Here is a 19,335-nt window from a genome sequence, read left to right as displayed (position 1 = left end):
ACTTTCTGCATGTAAAGCAGATGCTCTGCCATTGAGCTACGACTCCATCTCATACACCAGAGCTCGCTGAAGAATATATTTTTACAAAGAACATCATCTTCAGTTCAGCATAATCTATGCCAGGGGTTTTCAACCTTGGGCATCCAGATGTTGTTGGACTACAATTTCCATTAAGCCAAGCCATTGTGGCTGGGGCTGCAGCCTTAAGCACATACCTAAATCCCTTCCATTCAAGTCAATAGACTTAATTTTGGCTGGATCATGCCCTAGATATATTGACCCTCCCTCTCTCCCACACTCACACACACACACACCCCAACCAAAACAAATGAGAACTGAATAATTCCTAATTAAATTGGAAAATGGGGAAGGGAAATCACACCATAAAATATTTATTATGAAAAAATTTTCACTTGTAAGAATCATTTACTCAAGTGCCCCTTAAGAAATTTAAAAAATTATACCAAACATTAACATTGGTTTTACATTATTATACATGACATATAAAACACCACATGTCACAAACTTTTTTTATTACAACTCAAAGCATTTCCCCCATTTGTTGTAAATTAATTTCTACATATTTTTCAATTTAACTTATTCATTTTTAAACAAGTAAACAAAGAGATTCACCTGATTTTCATATAACAGGGCATGTGCAATGAATGCAATGAATTCTGGGAAAGAGAGAATGAAGTTAGCACTCCTGTTCACATCTGGGGGAAAACCCTAACATTAGTCTGAGACCCTCTCCTAAAAGAGAGCCGATGGGTCCAATCCAGTGAGTTGCTGAGCATTTTCAGTTTCTTCTCAAACAAACTGCACTCTGAGGGGTATCCAATGCTCTGCATATGCTCCCAGCAGAATTAAAGCTGAGAAGTTAATCAAATACAAAAAGGTTGCATTTAAAAAGCCACCCTTTTTGACAAATCATCTACACACTGGAGCACTTTGATGATGACAACCAACAGCAACAGACTGATCCAGTGAAACTACACATGGAAAAACTACACAGGTATATCTGAGTACACATGGTTATCTGTACTGCACACTGTATCAGAGTACACCAGAGTACCAGAGTATTAGCGTCATGCATGTACTTGTATGCCTATTTTGTTGGCCAAGAATCTCTCTTCCTTTTGCATTTATTACTAGTGTGTGTCACATTTGGAAAAAGAAAGCCGCTGAATTTGGCACTGTGTCTATGTGTAAACTGTTGAGCTTCTGTAAACAGAAACATATTGAATGTCTCACTTATTGCTACATACCATTCTTTGTAAAACATGAAATTCTAAAGAGAGGTGGATTTATTTATTTTTTTTGAAGCATGAAATGCATTAACAATTAACATGTGCCTTCTGCTTCTTTTATAACTATTGCCAGACAGTGAGCTGATGATTGAGGCCTGGGCGAGCACTGCCTTAAGACACCACACACCTCACGGTTAGCTTATCAGTGTTGCCAAGTTGTGGGCCTTGCTCACAACTGCAAAACCTATCAGTGCCACAGGCTCTCCTGCACCCAAGCTTTCCCAGTAATAATGACTCTGAAAATGAAACATACTTTGAAAATCATTGGCTGACATACTGTGAGCGCAGATCCCAATTGGATGGGCGGCTTACTGCACAGTGTGTCAGACAATAATCTTTTAAGTATGTTTCATTCTGAGATTCCTTTTGGATGGGCAGCTCACTCTGTGGTATGTCAGCCATTGATGGGAGTTCATTTTTGTAGTTGGCACCTAAACTGGCTACAGAACTCGGTTTCTTCCTAGCTTACTACAGAGACTACACTCCAAAAACAAGAAGCCGCCAAGCTCAGCTCAGTGCTCCCTTCAGGAAGGTGTCCTGGGCAGCCACCTGGCTTGCCCACTCCTAAGGCTGGCTCTGCTGATGATAGATGGAATCTGTCAGATTTAGTGCAATGCCACCCTTTGGGTTATGCTATCCGAGTCCCACCATCATGCAGAACTATTTTGCTAGTAAAGCAATTGTTACACAATGCAAAATTATCAAGATGCTATGCCCTTCCCCTACAAATGTTCTGATGGTGTTAGTGGCTGACATACAGAGTAAGGATGATGCACCAGTGTAATAAGAGAGCAGCCTAACAGAACTTTCCAGCTAAGGGCACTGGTGCAGCAGGGAAGCAGCAATGTTTGACACCCTCAAGGACATATTTTCTTCACAACCCTCAAGGACATATTTTCAGCTGGCACAGTGGGCTTCCTGGGGAAGGGGAGGGTGTAAAAATGGCTGCTTCCCTGCTGCACTGGTGTCATTAGCTGGGAAGTTCTGTTAGGCTGCTAGATGCATCTATGCTTTGAATGTCAGCCACAGTGTACTTCTAATGCTTAAAAAAAAAAAAACCCCGCCCACTCCCTATAGGTCTCCTGTTCTAGCTGTAAACGTCTCTCCATGTTCTGTGGCTTGGACTGACTTTAAAACACACAGACACACATATGGGTAGAAAAGACAGTATTAGATATGAATCCTATTTGTGAGAGGGGCTATATTTGATTTTTGGATCCTATTTAACTGGTGTAGGGTCAGGGAGTCATGCTGGAAGAAATTATGACTGCAAACCACAAATCTCATGCTACTGAAGCCAAATACTGAAGTGGGTGTTTTTGAGGACTGCAGTAGCCTTTACAAGCAAATACAGTCAAACATGAAATGCACAGGACAAAAAGGTTTGGCTTTTGGGGAGATTTCAGTTGGAACAAAGCCTGCTCATTCACTTCTGACTTGAAAACTGTCAAAGTAAACCACACTTCTGCAAAACATCAGAAGTTCCTACCCATGGCCAGAACCCAAAGATCCATGCAACTAGTTCCATGCAAACAAGGTGGCCTGAGGCTTGTGTTTCTCAAACAGCAGCTCTCCATACCACAGAGCAAATCCCTTTGTGAAACTTTCAAAACACTTTGCAGTACAGCAATGGAGGTACATGGGTGAAAGAAGAAGCGAGGGAGAGTCCAAATCCCACCAGGAATTGATCAAGCCTTGAAGTAGCTCTTTGGATCCCAGCCCACAAGTCAAAAAACAAAAAGCTGGATAAATGACAGACCACTGGAAAATAAGGGTTGGTTCTAAATTTGCATGAGCAGAATAAACCTTGCACAAGAGAACTTCCCCCTCCTCCCTGCTGCAATTCTCTGAGTTCTCCCCTCCACCCACCTCGAGCTGCTCAGAGGGCTGAGAGACCCTCAGGAAAGGAGTGAGATTGGGCTTGTGGGCTGCAAGGAGAGGGGGAAATCCACAGCAACCAAGGAGAGGCATTATGTTGTAGCCTTATAGTTGTTGTAGCTGGCCCTGGTAGCCAGCTACAGGCTACCAGGGCTAGCTGGCCCTGGTAGAAAAGGAGGAGAACCAAAAGGAACAAAGAGTCTGAGAACAAAAAAACAAAAACAAAAAGACACAACTTGTTGATGTCCACATCTTGCCCACTGGCTCCAGGGGAGAAAGGGATGTTCCCTTATGCGAACCTCATTCCACTTGTGCAACTTTGGATCCAGCCCTAGATGTCTGGCATGCTTCTTATAAAGGTACTTTATAGGAAGGCTCTTTATATGATCTTCACAATATAGGATACAGTAATTTCAAATTAAGCTGCTAGGACGATGTGGCTAGTAAGGATTGCACAGTTTGGTCTTCTGTCACCATTGTGATTGTCAGTACAGCAATTTGAAGTACAGTTAGGCTCAGGGCAAGGGGGTAAGAAAAGACGCTTCTAAAATATTATCTTGTACAGTGTAACAGAACGTTTTCTATTAACTCGGCAAATACCTTTGACTGTGTACCTGAAGGGCACTTAATGGCTCAGGCATTTAATCACTCTCACACACACACTGTTAGCTGTAACGCAGATGTCTCTTCAACATAATCCTTTGCCTCTGTGAATCATGCATTGGAATGGAAACATTATCTGGAAATGTTAATTCAAATATATCTTCATACAGCTTTTTGGCAACTGAACCCAAATGAAAAGAAGAGAGTTTATAAACACTGCATGAGCCTTCCAAAATTATTTACAAATGATGTTCAGCAAACTTCGTTCTGAAAGCGTTTCTCCTCTGCTCACAGTCTGTTGCGGCAATTTTTTTAAATTTTCATTTTGCTTTTTTAAAACTTGTTTTTGTTCCCCTTCTTAAAACTACACAGTTACTGCTGGGTACATCTTCTGTTCACTGTTACTGTGGGGATAAGGAGACTGAATAGGCCTGTATCCACTTTGCAGACCATCCAAGAAAGGGGGAACAGGGGCCATGGGCATAGAGTCGTGTTGCACAGCATAGCCTACGTACTGTGGATGCAGATACTGGCCTTGGTGTGGCACTATCTGCGTAGCCTGCTGGCAGTTCAGTACTGAGAAATTGGTTGGCATGTTGACATATACATTATTCATGGTCCCTTCTGGTAAGCAGCAGTTGGTTTGTGACCTGGTAGGGGGGCCCCTGGCACCCGAGTTGGCACTGGAACTGGAGCTGGCAGCAGTGCTTGATTGACGTGAGGAGGATCCTCGGGAGGTGCTGGCACTTGGAATCATGGGAATCGTCTCCATTATCCGGTTGCCTCCAGGAGCTCGGCTCTGCTGCGGCTCTTGCTTAGGTCGCAGGCATCGGCAGCAGCAAGCTGCTACGAGAGATCCCAAGATGATGAATGCCACAAAGACAGATCCAACGATAAGGAACGGCACATAGATAGGCACTGCCAACAGAAAAGAAACTCCATTAACTACTTTTCTTCTGTCTTTAATAGGAGAAAACAGAGAAAGACTTTGTATTTGTTTTAGATTGTGAGCCCTCTTGGGACAGAAAACCATCTTATTTCTTGTTTATTTGTCTATATAAACCCTTTGAGAACTATTGAAACTATTTAGGTTAGCCTAACCTATTAGGTTACACTCTCTCTCTCTCTCACTATTGGGTATATAGTCCTAGTTAAAGACATTATGGAAGCCTTAGCCTATTTCACAAGTTCAATTGGACATTTACCCAAAACATGCACTGCTGCTGAAAACGGCACCCTGTGTCAAGTTCCTCCTTAACACGTAGCAATCAAAATACATGATATGATGTCATCATGTTGTGTGTTTTCCTACCCTTGCTCCACATCACCAGCTGCTTCTTGGGAGATGGGAGAAAAATAACATGATTATGTCACAGCATATGATTCCCTTACTATACAGTATATCATGGGGGAGAGATGGTGAAACAGAAGGATGCCATTTTCCCTGGCAACACCACGTTTAGAGTAACCTCCAGCTCCATTCATACCCAAGTTCAGATTGGATTTTTCCCAATGCTTTTATATGTAAATAATGAAGGAATTTCCCAGAAAGTCATTTTACTTGTGAATCACTTTGAGAGCAGTTTATGCAATACAGGTAAAGGTAAAGTGTGCCGTCAAGTCAATTTCGACTCCTGGTGCCCACAGAGCCCTGTGGTTTTCTTTTGGTAGAATACAGGAGGGGTTTACCATTGCCGCCTCCTGCACAGTATGAGATAATGCCTTTCAGCATCTTCCTATATTGCTGCTGCCCAATATAGTACCAGCAGGGATTTGAACTGGCTACCTTCTGCTTGTAGTCAAGCATTTCCCTGCTGTGCCACTTAAGGTGATTTATGCAATATAAAGTAAAGTAAAGTGTGCCATCAAGTCGATTTTGACTCCTGGTACCCACAGAGCCCTGTTTTTTCTTTTCTTTTGGAGGGGTTTACCATTGCCTCCTCCTGCACAAAATGAGATGATGCCTTTCTTCCTATATCGCTGCTGCCCAATATAGTACCAGCAGGGATTCAAACCGGCAACCTTCTGCTTGTCAGTCAAGCATTTCCCCGCTGCGTCACTTAAGGTGACTTTATGCAATATAGCCATGTACAAATAAAGTGACTACGACTGTCCTCCAACTGTACAATGTTAAATCAGAACTCAGTCAAACACCTTAGTCAACATATTCATATCCTACTTCCAAGACTTGCTTGGGTAAAAATAAAACACTATAAAGTTAACACCAGCAGCATCAACATGCAGAAATGTTGAGGCAGTATTTTCTAACTGGGCTGTTGCTTCATTGCAACTGTAAAATTCATCAGGCTGTTAACTGGTCACAGGGCTCAGATAACAAGACAAGGACTGCATTTCTTTTAAGATTAAGCAGCCCATTAACAAAAGAATAGCACTGGCTCAATCTAACAATGGATCAGTATAGAAAAGTGCTGTGGATGGAACCGCCGTAAGCAGTGCACTAACTACATTGCTGCAGAAGCTCTATTGGTTTCAGAAGGCTTGCACAAACCCCCATGCAAACCTAATTGAAATGAATGCACTCACTGCAACATTCATGCTTTTCAGGAGAAAATCAGCCCTAATTATAACATAACTTCAGGCTAGTTCTTGTGTGTTCAGGATTCACGGAACACAGGGAAAATGCTGGAGAGCAACCAAGGCTTTCCCAAAGAGCAGTCAAAAGGTTGACGTTTACCTTTGAAACCCAATCACATAAATACATGATTAGGAAGTGCTGCTGTTTGTTCATAGCATAAGCAACAGCATACCTGCCAACATGTCCCCATTTCCCCATTCAGGTGAATGGGAAAATAGGGATACGTGGGCAAGTATGCAACAGGTGGGTTAGAAGGTGATATGAAATGCCATGTTATGTGGGATACTTTTTGGGAAATCTTTTCCCTTCTGGGATTTTCTAGCTGCTGCTTTTGTTCCTTTTTAATTGGAAGCAAAATCCATGCTCTAAAACATTAATGGTACAATGCTAGTTTATATGTCTCAGCCACAACTCATTTGAGATGTTCTAGGAAATGCTGCCACCTAGAATATTAAGGCTAGTATATTTGTATTCCCTGTCAAAACCAAATAAAAGGAGAGAAATTCTGTCACTTGTAAAGTATGAATGAACTGCTGAGTAAAATGACAGGTATGCACTTTGCCACCTGGGCTCGGTGTTCCTTATTTCTTTATTTCAGTAGTTATAACAAAAGGGAGAACTAAAGTTACTTAAACTTAAAGACGTTAAGTTTTGGACGGTATAGAAATATGTCAAACAAACAAACAAACATACATCTTGTGTGATAACAAATGTTTTTCTCTATTTCAATTTTTCTAATTTTTTTTGTTTCAGAGAGCCAGCGTGGTGTCATGGTTAGAGTGCTGGACTAGGACTGGGGAGACCCGAGTTCAAATCCCCATTCAGCCAGGATACTTGCTGGGTGACTCTGGGCCAGTCACTTCTCTCTCAGCCTAACCTACTTCACAGGGTTGTTGTGAGGAGAAACGCAAGTATGTAGTACACCACTCTGGGCTCCTTGGAGGAAGAGCGGGATAATAAAATGTGTGTGTGTGTATACACACCATTTTATATCCTCCTCCTTAAGCAATAAGCAAAGAGCAGTTTCTACCTATATGAGCTAGAAGGGGCATCCCTCTGGAGTTGGTTTGTTTCCCAGCCATTGAAGTGAAAATGGAGGCGATTCACCATTCTTCCCACCCAGAAGGACAATTCTATCAAGGGTCTTGTTCTTGAAATGACCTTGTGCTGTAGTGCAGGGGAGTTGCTCACTTTATTTTCCAGCAGGTCACAGCCCACAGTTTGCAGATTATACCTTTCAGACTTGGATGAGTCAATCAGTCCTCACTCAAAAGTCTCTTGCAGGATTCCTTCCTCATCAAATTCTCCCCACAACAAAGAAGCCAGGTCTTAAAGGGTCTGCTTCCCAATTGTCCTGGATGCCTGCATCAGAACTTGGTAGAAACTACCTTTCCCTAGTTTGTTATTCCCAGAGGGATTATTACACTATTATTATTATCTGCATCCCAGGATAGATGGGAAGGTGTATCCTCACTCACAGCATGCAAGGCTGGGATTTACATACAGCATAAGTGCATCTACATATGATCTGCACTGGCCAAGTACCGGGGAGAGTATGCACAGCTTGCAGTCAAACATTTGCAACCATAAACACAGCACCAGACCAGTTGCTGAACGTGGACAGCAGTTTTGCAAGCACAGCAGTCTATGGCATCTTCGATTCCATCCAACATGGTGATCCAACATTCCTTCCTGGATTAGGGCAACTGTTATCAAACAGAGTGTGTCTGGAATACACACACCCATGCACAAACACACACTACAGAACTGTTGTGAAAATAAGATGACAGAGAGAGAGAGAGAGAGAGAGAGAGAGAGAGAGAGAGAGAGAGAGAGAGAGAGAGAGAGCGCCAGCCCCAGGGATGGGCTGAAAAGAAACCTAAATACGTAATTTCTAGTGAAGTTCCATCTATTTGCCATGAAATCATCATGGCAACAACGTGAGTACAGGACCATAACAAAATTACAACTATAAAGCAAAATTTAAATAACCTGTATAAGCAAATATGCATTTGAGATTACAGGCCAAGGTATCCACTTCAAGTAAAGTAAAGTAAAAGTTGTGCCATCGAGTCGAGTCGGTGTAGACTCCTGGAGACCACAGAGCCCTGTGGTTGTCTTTGGAGAATACAGGAAGGGTTTACCATTGCCTCCTCCCACGCAGTATGAGATGATGCTTTTCAACATCTTCCTATATCTCTGCTGCCCATATAGGTGTTTCCCATAGTCTGGGAAACATACCAGTGGGGATTCGAACCAGCAACTTCTTAAGAACATAAGAACAGCCCTGCTGGATCAGGGCCAAGGCCCATCTAGTCCAGCATCCTGTTTGTCACAGTGGCCCACCAGATGCTGCTGGAAGCCACAAGGAGGAGTTGAGGGCGTGCCTTCTCTCCTGCCATTTCTCCCCTGCAACTGGTTCTCAGAGCTATCCTGCCTTTTGAGACTGGAGGTGGCCCACAGCCCTCTGACTAGTAGCCACTGATGGACCTCTCCTCCATGAAGTTATCCAAACCCCTCTTAAAGCCAACCAGGTTGTTGGCTGTCATGTGGCAGAGAGTTCCACAAGTGGATCACGCGTTGTGTGAAAAAGTACTTCCGTTTGTTGGTCCTAGACCTCCTGGCAATCAATTTCATGGAGTGACCCCTGGTTCTAGTGTTATGTGAGAGGGAAAAGAATTTTTCTCTCTCCAAATTCTCCAAACCATGCATGATTTTGTAGACCTCTATCAGGTCTCCCCGCAGTCATCTTTTTTCTAAGCTAAAAAGCCCCAGGTGTTGTAGTCTTGCTTCGTAAGAAAGGTGCTCTAGGCCCCTGATCATCTTGGTTGCCCTCTTCTGCACCTTTTCCAGTTCTACAATGTCCTTTGGTGACCAGAACTGTACGCAGTACTCCAAGTGTGGTCACACCATAGTTTTGTATAAGGGCATTATAATATTAGCTGTTTTATTTTCAATCCCCTTTCTAATGATCCCTAGCATTGAATTTGCCTTTTTCACAGCTGCCGCACATTGAGTCACCACTTTCAACGAGCTGTCCACCACGACCCCAAGACCCCTCTCCTGGTCAGTCACCTCCTGGTCAGTCACTCTTGCTTCCTAGGCAAGTTACGTCTCTGCTGCGACCTAAGGCAAATTTATTCTCCACCAGAAATTACTAAGAATAAAGATTATGAACCAAGATAGTAACAGTGAATGATTTTAGCAAGGGTGCCACAAGTCAAGACCAATGGCTGAGATAGTACCATGTTTATGACCTTTTTAAGATTCTGAGAGGCCTGGCGGGGGGCAGAATATTCATTTGAGCGGATATAATGCACAGTGTTACACATGTGCTGGAATGTAACATTTGTGTAACTGCACAAGCCCACTGTTGTGCAAGCACAGAATCATAAATGGAGTTGCATGACAGTGTGGTTATATATAAATAAAACAGCACTGCACCATCCAAGAACGTTGCGCAGTATGTCAGCCACTAACAACATCCAGCATAATAACCCCAAATACTGAAATAACTCTTGATCCTTGGATGGGGTCCCTCCATATGTGAGGCCCACTTAGTTCCATTTACACTGGCTCTCCATTTGCTTTCAGGTCCAATCAGTGTCCTCTCTATGTTTTTTTAATCTGTGTGCGGAATGAGTTTTTTTTCTGGGTGGCAGTATCAAGGCAGCGCACGCACACCTGCATTCAGAGTGAGGCCTTCCTGATTCAACCTGAGCAGGATCTAAAATGAACTGAGTGGACATCAAAAAATTTGTGAGAGCGTGCACACGCGCATGCCTTAGAAGGAACACTGGGTCCAATTCAAAGTGCTGGCTATTTATTGCCTTTATAGCAATAAATATGGTTTGGGCCCCAGGTACCTTTTATTTCACATTTATATTCCACTCTTCTTCCAAGGAGCCCAGAATGGTATACATAGTTAAGTTTGTCCTTAAGGACTGCCTGCTCCCATATGATTCTGCCTGCCTATTGAGATCTCCTGGGAAGGCTTTGTTTCTCTCTCTCTCTCTCTCTCTCTCTCTCTCTCTCTCTCTCTCTCTCTCTCTCTCACACACACACACACACACACACACACACACACACACACAGCAGCTGGGGTGAACCAGATGACCCAAAATGACATAAGGTTGACTGGAGTCCATTAAGCACTCCAGAATAGTGACTTTTGATGTTAATGGGATTGCTCCAAAGCAAAGCACCTTGTGGACGCCCAGATTGTGCTCCCAGATCATTTGGGTCACAAAAGTTATGGAATGAAAGGATAATGAGGCCCCTGGAACATCAAAGCGGTAAACGGAGCTTTGTACATTGATGAGAGAAAAACTTTCCGGTGCAGTTGTGATGGGAACTGGTTACTGGGAAATCTTGGAAAGGAGTTCTGGGAGGCTTCCCTGGAAATTTAAAGACCAGTAAGATCCCATGCAGCCACCTAATGGTGCAGCGGGGAAGTAACTTGTCTAGGGAGCAAGAGGTTGCCAGTTCGAATCCCTGCTAGTATGTTTCCCAGACTATTGGAAATACCTATATTGGGCACCAGCGATATAGGAAGGTGTTGAAAGACATCATCTCATACTGTGTGGGAGATGGCAATTGTAAACCCCTCCTGTATTCTCCCAAAGAAAACCACAGGGCTCTGTGGATGCAAGGGAATAAGATTAGAGAGTCATTTGACTGCTTTTCAGTCAAATCCAGTTGCTGCTACAGGAATGTGACAGAACCAGAGAGGGTACAGATCCCCCTAAGCATTTGAAGAGCTGCCCCACCTCATTTACTGAATGCTCCTCCATCAAACCCATATCTTCAATCCCCAAAACATATTTTCTCAACAGCACAACTTTACCTTTAAGATCCCATGCTGGCTGGAATTTGTCCTACAAGCACCTAGGAGTGATTTGCAGTTGGACTGCCCTGACCAGTCCCCAGGGGTGTAGCTATAATTGAGCGGATGGGTTCAAAAAACCTGGGGCCCCCAGCTCCAGAGGCCCCACCCAGCTCCATCCCTCCCTATTTCCTCCCTAGGGGAGGGGGAGAACACAGGCGCCCTCCTCACTAGCTATGCCCCTGCTATGCCCCCTGCTATGCCCCCAAGAATAGAAAGGCTAAATAACACTGAAGGGGAAGCATCCAATTTGTCATCATGGAAGTAATCCAGAAGACTGGGAAGAGGCAGGACAGTCCAACTTAACTCTAGCTATGTCTCTCTTTCTCCTTCTCTTCTCCCCTAAACACTGAAGGGTGAAAAGTTTTTCTACTTGCAGGATTTGTGAAAGTGAAAGGGAGGTTTTTCTTATGCAGTTTCACAGCCTGAAGAAAAAACAGCACATAAAGGGCTTTGAATGTGAGCCCTCTGGGGATAGGGTTCCAACTTTTTGTTTGTTGTTTCTCTGTGTAAGCCACCCTGAGCCATTTTTGGAAGGGCGGTATAGAAACTGAATTATTAATAATAATAATAATAATAATAATAATAATAATGAAAGTCTGAAGTAACACCGGCTTATACCTGTAAGCAAACAAGAGGCGTATCCTGAATAAGCCAGATGTTGCTGCCCCCCCCGCTGCCCCCTGTAGTTCTGATAACCTGAATGTCAACGTCTATTTTACCGTTTTTGACTAATATTATTCATCTCCATAACTAATATAGCTGTTTCTCGAAAACAGAGAGGGATTAAAGGGGTTGTTTCCGATTTAAAACCAAATCCACTTTCACTCAAAGAAGAGCTATCTGGCTGGGGTCCTAGGCCAGGGACAGCCACCCAGGGCCTCACACTCTGGCCAGGGGGTCACAGTGTATGTAGCACAGCAACAGATATGCTTCTAGTTCTAGCAAGGCTGGAACAACATTGATTCATCATGAAGTGGGTGGTGACACAACCTGTTATTGTCACCCAGGGCCCTGCCCAGGCAAGCAAATGATTGAACCCCAGGATTCCCAGCACCAAAATGGTGCAACACCAAAATGCTCTTGCAACCTACAGCATCAGATCCTTGTTTTTAAACCAATTTAACATGAATGCATTTAAACAGCAGGAGGCTATATTTTTTTTAAACTTTGAGCTGATCTGCTACACCTCTGACAGTCTGCTTGCTGATTTGCTTGAAGATTGTCCCGCCTTTCCACTCAGAAAGGAAGCTCAAGGCAGTTTGCATAAATATAAAGCTATCAAAGAAAACTTCTTGCAAACTTCTGGTATGTGTGGGTGGTGGGGGGGTGGGGGCAGAGAGAGAACAGGAGTTACTTAATACGCCGGCTGGAGTGCTTTCCATCCTGCATCAACCACATTCCCACCTGCATCTAAAATAGCTAAGGCTCAAATGCACTTTTTAGCCTCACGTCTGACCAAGTTACAAACATTTGACGAATTTCCCACATATTCATAACTCGAATTACAGACTACTCTTGGCTACAGCTTGCCAAGAGTCTTTCATATAAAACTTCATCTCCCCACCAGGTCATAACAACATCACTCACACGACACGTGCCACACACACCAGGAGTGTTAAGTATCACCTGGGAAAGCACCCAGAGAGCCTCTCCAGTGCTCCTAGCGATGTGCCAGGTTACCAGGGATACCTGGCAAGGAGACCTCGAGGGCAAATACAGAGCCAGGGCACACCTTCATAGGGGGGCACACCGTCGCGCACCCGCCCCGCTTAAGAGCTGCATTCACAATACAGCGACTCTCCCCTCGCCTCGTACCTGCTGCGCCGTCGGGAACGTCCTTGTCCGGCCGGCCATGCTCGGCTCCCCCCTGCTGCCGGTCATTGTCGCACACGCCCTGGTCCAGGCGGGCCTCCGCGCGGGAGCAGCAGTAGCGAAGGGCGCAGGTGCCGCAGCAAATGGTGGCGTCGCCGTCGTCGAAGTGCTCCGGGCACTGGAAGCCGTCCCGCCACGTCGTCCCGTCCAGCCAGCCGTGGCAGTACTCGCCGCTGGCCCGCGCCCTAGTCGCCAGCCCCAGCAGGAACAGCAGGGACAGCAGCAGCCGCCCTCCCAGGGCCGCCCGCCCCGGAGAACAGCGCCCCCTCCACATGGCACCAGCTCCAGAGGGTGGCGGCCGGGGCGGCGGCAGCGCCTGGCGCCCAAACTCGGGCCTCCAAGGCTCGGTCGGCTAGACAGGCGGGCGTGCCTCTCCTCTCTACCTGGGCTGAGAGGGGAACGAGACGCAACACTCAGGAAAGTGTCTCTGTGTGTGCTAATTTCACTGGCGGCTCTTACAGGACCTATAGGACCGTGAGGGGGGAGGCGGGGAGGGCGGCCCTGGGGACGCTATATGTGTACTATTCAGGAGAGTATAACCAGAAGTCTGTGAGTGAAATACGCACCCACAAAGACGCAGTGCCCACAAAGTGTATGCTGAACTCCTGTCTATGCACTGACTTTAAAGACAGAACAATGTGTTGTGGAGACAAGAGATCAGTCTAGGGTTCCAGCCCCCAAGGGTGCCCTCAGCTGCGCGAGTTTAATGTCGTGGGTCAAGCGTCCGCTAGTTGCATGTGGCAGAAAGCGCGCCTGCGCCTGGAGCTATCTTATGTGTATGCGCCCCCTTGGCCTGGTGCCCCCAGTCAAGGTCTTCTGGCTGCGCAAGCTATGGAGCGAGTTCGCATGAAGCAGCAGCAGCCGCAGCCAACTTGTTGTGAGATAACAGAACAACGTCCCGCGGGCGGGTATGGGAGAAGCCAAAGGAGCTCGCTGTGCACAGAGCGCGAGAGGTTCCCGTCCCCAGGGAGGCGGGCGGCTGAAGTGCGTGCGAAGCAGCCCGCAGGCAATCCTGTAGTTGGCAAGCGGGAAGCAAGACCAGCCCACGCCGGAGGAAAAAAAATCCAGCTGACAAGCCCCAAGGACTCCAAGACAATCCCCTAAGGGGAAGGGGCGGCGGTGCTCGCGCTCCACTGCGGAGCCATTTGCTGCTGCTGGCGGCACCTTCCTCGCTCCGCGCACAGCTGCCTACTTCAGAGACCCGCGCGGGACTTCCCACCTCATTAGTCCAAGGCAAGCTGCTGACGGGCTGTCGAGGGAAAACCCGCGCTGGAGGTGTGACTGTGGGAAGGGAGAGAAAGGCACTCCCAGCGGCGGCGGGCGGCAAGAGGGTATCCCAAGGCGGAGAGAAGCGCCAGAGCCCGCTGCCGCCGCCACAGGGAGAAACGCTGCCCTCTCGCCTAAGAGGTAGCAACGACCCCAAAGTCCAGCAGCAAGCAGGGCAGGAGAGGCGGGGCTGTGCCACCGGGCAGGCAGAGCTGAGCGAGGGACTCCGGGAACCATAACACTCCCGGCAGGTCCCTGGCCGGTGCGCGCGTCTCCTGCGTGTGTGCGGCGCGGAGGCTCAATGGGCCGGCGAAGGCTCCTCAGAGGGCTAACCCAGCAGCAGTGAGCAGCTGACCAGCGTCACTCCCCTTCTTCGCGCTTCCGACGCGCGCGTCGCTTTTTAAAACCGCATCTGCCGTCAGGGACGCGCCGTCCGGCCACTACGCTTCCCCAGCTTCGGAGTAGGAGGTTGCCTGCTCCCAAGCCGCTGTTCCGCGGTCACGCCGGGAAAGTGAGAGCCTCGCGCGTGCAGAGCTTCGGAAGAAACCGCCTCCGGCTTTCAGGCAGTCCAGGCCATGGGAAGGAAAGGCACGTGGTGGAGAGAGCCGTGTCTGCCTCTCGGCTCAGCCGCCTCCTCCCCCGCTGGAGTTTTGCCTCTTTGCCGCCGCCGCCGCTGCTTCCTCCTCCTCTGCCCTCTTTTGGAGAGGCCAGCGGGAGCCCCGGGCGGTCTGGTTCTTTGCCCCTCTTGCAAGCAGACGACGCAAACAACTTCTTCTGCTGACATCCAGCCAGACTTCCTCCGCGACTGAGAAACTCCTGGCTCCGTCTTCTGTTGAAGGTGGCTGCAGCCACGAGCTACTGGCGCGCACCGGCTTCTTCCACTGCTCCTTCGCTCACTTGCTTCCTCTGTTATTATAGGCAGCCTACACCCTCCGGGCGCGCATGCGTCTTAAAACCGGCAGCCCTCACACACCTCCCCTTCCTTCATGAATGGAGAGCTTTTGATTTACCTCTGCTCGATGGGGAGATTGGATCGATCTGCCAGAAAGGGAAGGAAGGAAGGTGGCGATCAACAGAGGCGAAAGGGATCGCTAATTCTCAAGACAGAGCACAGCGAGACTCTGCTAAACAAAACAGGATGCATGTTTATATCCTCTATCATTTCCACATGAAGAGAGGTTCTTGTGTTACGTTGGGGGGGAAAATCCTTCAGTCTTGTTTAGGTTCCAAAGATGCGTCTACATGTAACGTGAGAAAGGTTATACACAGGTGTCAGTTTCAGAGGGGGAAAACGAATCTCGTAGCACCTTGAAGTTGAAGACTATCAGATTTATAATGGCATAAGAGCCTATGCTGCAATTAAGTTATTTGTCTTTTAGGTGCCACAAGACACTTTGCTGGTTTTATTTCCAACGAAATGCACCCAAAGTGTGTTCTACAGTTGCTGGAAGTTGTGGCAGGGAAAATAATACTGCCAAATTATGTGCTCTCTCCACTTCCACGAGCAAACTTTCAGAAGCCTGGCCAAGTTTGGTTTCCTCTGGATGAGAGTGCATTGGAAACCAAACAGCATGTTTGCAGTCTTTGCTCTGCAAACAGATATACAAGCAGGACCAAAGTGGAGTCACTGATGAACTCCTACAAGGCAGCAGATCTCTTGTCCCATATGTGGGAGAGGAATAGACCCTCATCCCCATGTTGCTTCACCTCCAGCCAACTCACCCCCCCTCTCTCTCTTTTAAAAATGCACTGCCATCTGCTGTTTTCCACCATCTCCCAAGGACTGTCCCATACCCCACCCTGCAGGTGAATTGCCTATTCAGGGAAACATCCACAGCTATTTAAGGAACATTAATCTTCTATTGTCAGATCCCTGGCTTCCATCCAGATTCACTTTAGGCAAGACCATAGTGCTGTAGTCACAGCAATCAGACAGCAAACTGTTGTCGTGCCACACTTCGGGGGTAACATGCTAAAAGGTATTCTGTTCAAGCCAAGAGGAAGAGTTCCTTTACAGAAAACAAATTGCCTCCGCGGAGATAGGACATGCCAAGTGTCACACATGCATGTAATGTCCACATATGTCTATTTAATTGTGGCAGAAAACCTTTGTGGCTGGCAGTGGGTTTCTGCTCTAATGCTGCTCATTGTGTGTCTGTGGTCATGTAGACACTGAGTGCAATCCCCACAATTTCATCCATGTTGGGAATACTTTGTTAGGAATGTCTTTGAAGCACTCCAAAATGTACAGACTCACTGGATCAAGAGCTAGAACCATGTAATGGAAACTGGAAGGGGACATCAAAGCTGGGATTGGGATCGACTGCTATGGAGCCTTGCAAAGAACGATTTTATCTAAATTCAACATAAAACTTTGAGGTTGGTGATAGGTCATTAAAAATACTGTGGTTGTCTATTCCATCGCAATATGTGGGCATGATCCAGCTAAAGTTCAGCTTTTTTACCTCTCATTGAGTTCAGTGGGACAAAGTTCTGAGCATATGTTGGTTCCCCCATTGAGATCAATAGGACTTAAAAGTACCACTTTAGCTGGGTCATACCCTTACTCATGTGATCTAGTGTATAAACAGATGCACAAAGCTCTCTAGTCACACTAGGCACCAGCTTCAAACTTGTTCTCTCTCTCATATATCACTTTAATATGTGTCTTCCACACCGCGGCATTTTGCCACCTTCTGTTAGAAGTATTATTCTTTCCTAATCCAAGGAGTCTACATCAGTCAGAATGAGGTGTGACAATAGTGTCAGAAAAATTAAGAGAGGAGTTTGTGTGGGATAACTAGCCTTCAGGCAGAACCAGGGAGAATAACCCTATCCACCTGCAATATTTAAATAGCTTTTTAAGGTTTTTTTCCTGAAAGGGTTTTGACTCAGAATAAATTATATATTTTTTAAATATTATGAATTGCTTATTAGGAGGCCAGTTTTCCTTCAACAAATGTTTCAGTTGCAAGTTGCTAATATTGGAAGTTTGACTGCACTGAGTATTGCCAGCTTCTGTTTTGAGGGTCTTGCTAGCAATTTCAGTAGGGTAGAAATTTTTCTGGAAAAAAGAGACTTAAATTGTGGAAATGTTCACCTTTTTTCCAATGCTGGTTGATGCCAGTATTTCCCCTAGCTGCACTTCTTGGCATCATTTCCCCCCATATGGCTGCTTTTTCTTTTTTTCCTTTCTGAATTAGCCACATACACAATCCCAGCCAATCAAAAATCACATATTGCAGAGGTCCTCAAACATCTTATTTATTTGTTGTTTCTCTGTAAAAACCGCCCTGAGCCATCTTTGGAAGGGCGGTATAGAAAATCAAATTTATTATTAATAATTAATAATGGATCCCCAGATGTTGTTAGACTACAACTCCCGTCATCCTCAGCCACAATGGAATTTGGCCAATGATTGTTGGTTTAATGATGGGACTTGTTGCCCAACAATAACTGGAGACCCAAGTTTGAGAACCCCTGACATTCTGACAGCATGATGCTACATCCAGTGGGGAAATACTACTTCTACGGTTGCATTACATTGAACGTCAGGAACTTACATCTTCGGCTAACAGGACCTGCTCTCCCCTACATTTTGGGTTCTCCCCCTCCGCCCCATGGGAGATAGAGGTGCAAATTATCTAACAACGCTTCACTTCTCCAAGTTTTGGGTTGCATTTGCTCGTGCTCGCTTAAATTTGCTGCCCTCCTCTCTTTTAGAAAGGAGGTTTGCTAAGGATTCTTCAGTTATGGTTTTCTGCCCCTGTGGCTCTGGCCTCCTGGAAACAGTTACCCATGTTTTGTTATATTGTTCTTTCTATCAAGGTGTTAGAGAAGAACTTATTTCCCCCCTTCCCTCCTGTTAGTTAGATTTCCTGGGAGGTGTGAGCTTTTTTATACACAATATTGCCTTGCGGACACAAGCTGTGCGATCACAAATTTATATTGCTATGAGATTAAGGCCTCAATTTTAGTAGTTGTTTTACTGTTTTTAAAGTAATCTATCTTGGATGCTTGTACACTGTTTTATTGTGTGTAATTATCAGCCACTGTTTGTGTATATTAGTTACATTTGTTGTTCTGGTTTTTTATCTTTTGGCTGGCCAATGGCTGTAATAAAAACTGACTGACTACATCCAATGGGATTACTTCCCTAGATATCAATGCATAAAATTGAGACTAGTAATGTAACTGAGAACCAATGAAGGCAAGTGAGGAAAATTTAAATAAATATGGAAATGCACATATCCTTATTCTTGATAACTCATTAATAATAAAAAATAAATAAAATAAATAAAGCAACTTTACTGGGAACAGCCTATATTCTGCGACGATATCTATAACAACAGCAGCAACATTGACAATAAAATTCAGCCATCCCAGGTCCTTGGGAAGGACTCGATGTCTGGATAAAACAAACCAGTCAATAACACCTGTTTGGATGTGCAAATAAGAAATAATAATAGTAATAGTAATACATAGACAACTGTATTTGTCAGCCACCCCATAACAAATTGTTCTCTAGGCGGCTCACAACACAGCATTGAAACATCAAATAAAAACACATAATACATTAAATCATAACAAAACAAGAGCAGGGGAATACAAAATGCAATACAAAATTTAAAAACTTTTTCAAAATCAGTTTTAAAAATCGAATTAAAAATTAAAATGTAAAAGGCCTGTGTGAACAGAAAGGTATTTACTTGGTGAAGTGATTGATCACTTCATCAATCAAGTGATGAAGCCAGGTGAACCTCACTGGGGTGGCTATTCAATAAACAGGGTGCAAACACCGAAAAGGCCCTCTGCCTGGTAGCCACCCACCTCACCTCGTTTGGAAGGGGTACCTGGAGGAGGGCCTCCAAAGAAGATCTTAAGGTCCAGGTCGTGTCCTATGGGGCAAGGCTCTCTCTCAG

At 45.6% G+C, this 19,335-nt stretch overlaps 1 protein-coding gene across 1 annotated transcript; it reads right to left on the bottom strand.

Annotated features, from left to right (window-relative positions):
- Positions 1-350: 350 nt before the first annotated feature.
- Positions 351-15,315, bottom strand: SHISA2 (shisa family member 2). The gene is made up of 2 exons (XM_053312684.1): positions 13,091-15,315; positions 351-4,709 (listed from the first exon to the last, which is right to left on the bottom strand). Exons 1-2 carry the CDS (start codon positions 13,419-13,421, stop codon positions 4,156-4,158), a joined length of 885 nt encoding a protein of 294 aa, XP_053168659.1. The 5' UTR covers positions 13,422-15,315; the 3' UTR covers positions 351-4,155.
- Positions 15,316-19,335: the final 4,020 nt, after the last annotated feature.

Source organism: Hemicordylus capensis, chromosome 3 (assembly GCF_027244095.1).
Source record: "Hemicordylus capensis ecotype Gifberg chromosome 3, rHemCap1.1.pri, whole genome shotgun sequence".
Lineage (NCBI taxonomy): Eukaryota > Metazoa > Chordata > Lepidosauria > Squamata > Cordylidae > Hemicordylus > Hemicordylus capensis.
This window is presented reverse-complemented; position numbering and strand designations above follow the sequence as displayed.

Bases quoted from the DNA above. Each gene is read 5' to 3' on its own strand.
- SHISA2 (XM_053312684.1), bottom strand. From the start codon at position 13,421: ATGTGGAGGGGGCGCTGTTCTCCGGGGCGGGCGGCCCTGGGAGGGCGG. The intron at 4,710-13,090 runs GTACGAGGCGAG...TTCTGTTGGCAG, and splicing joins CGTTCCCGACGGCGCAGCAG to TGCCTATCTATGTGCCGTTC.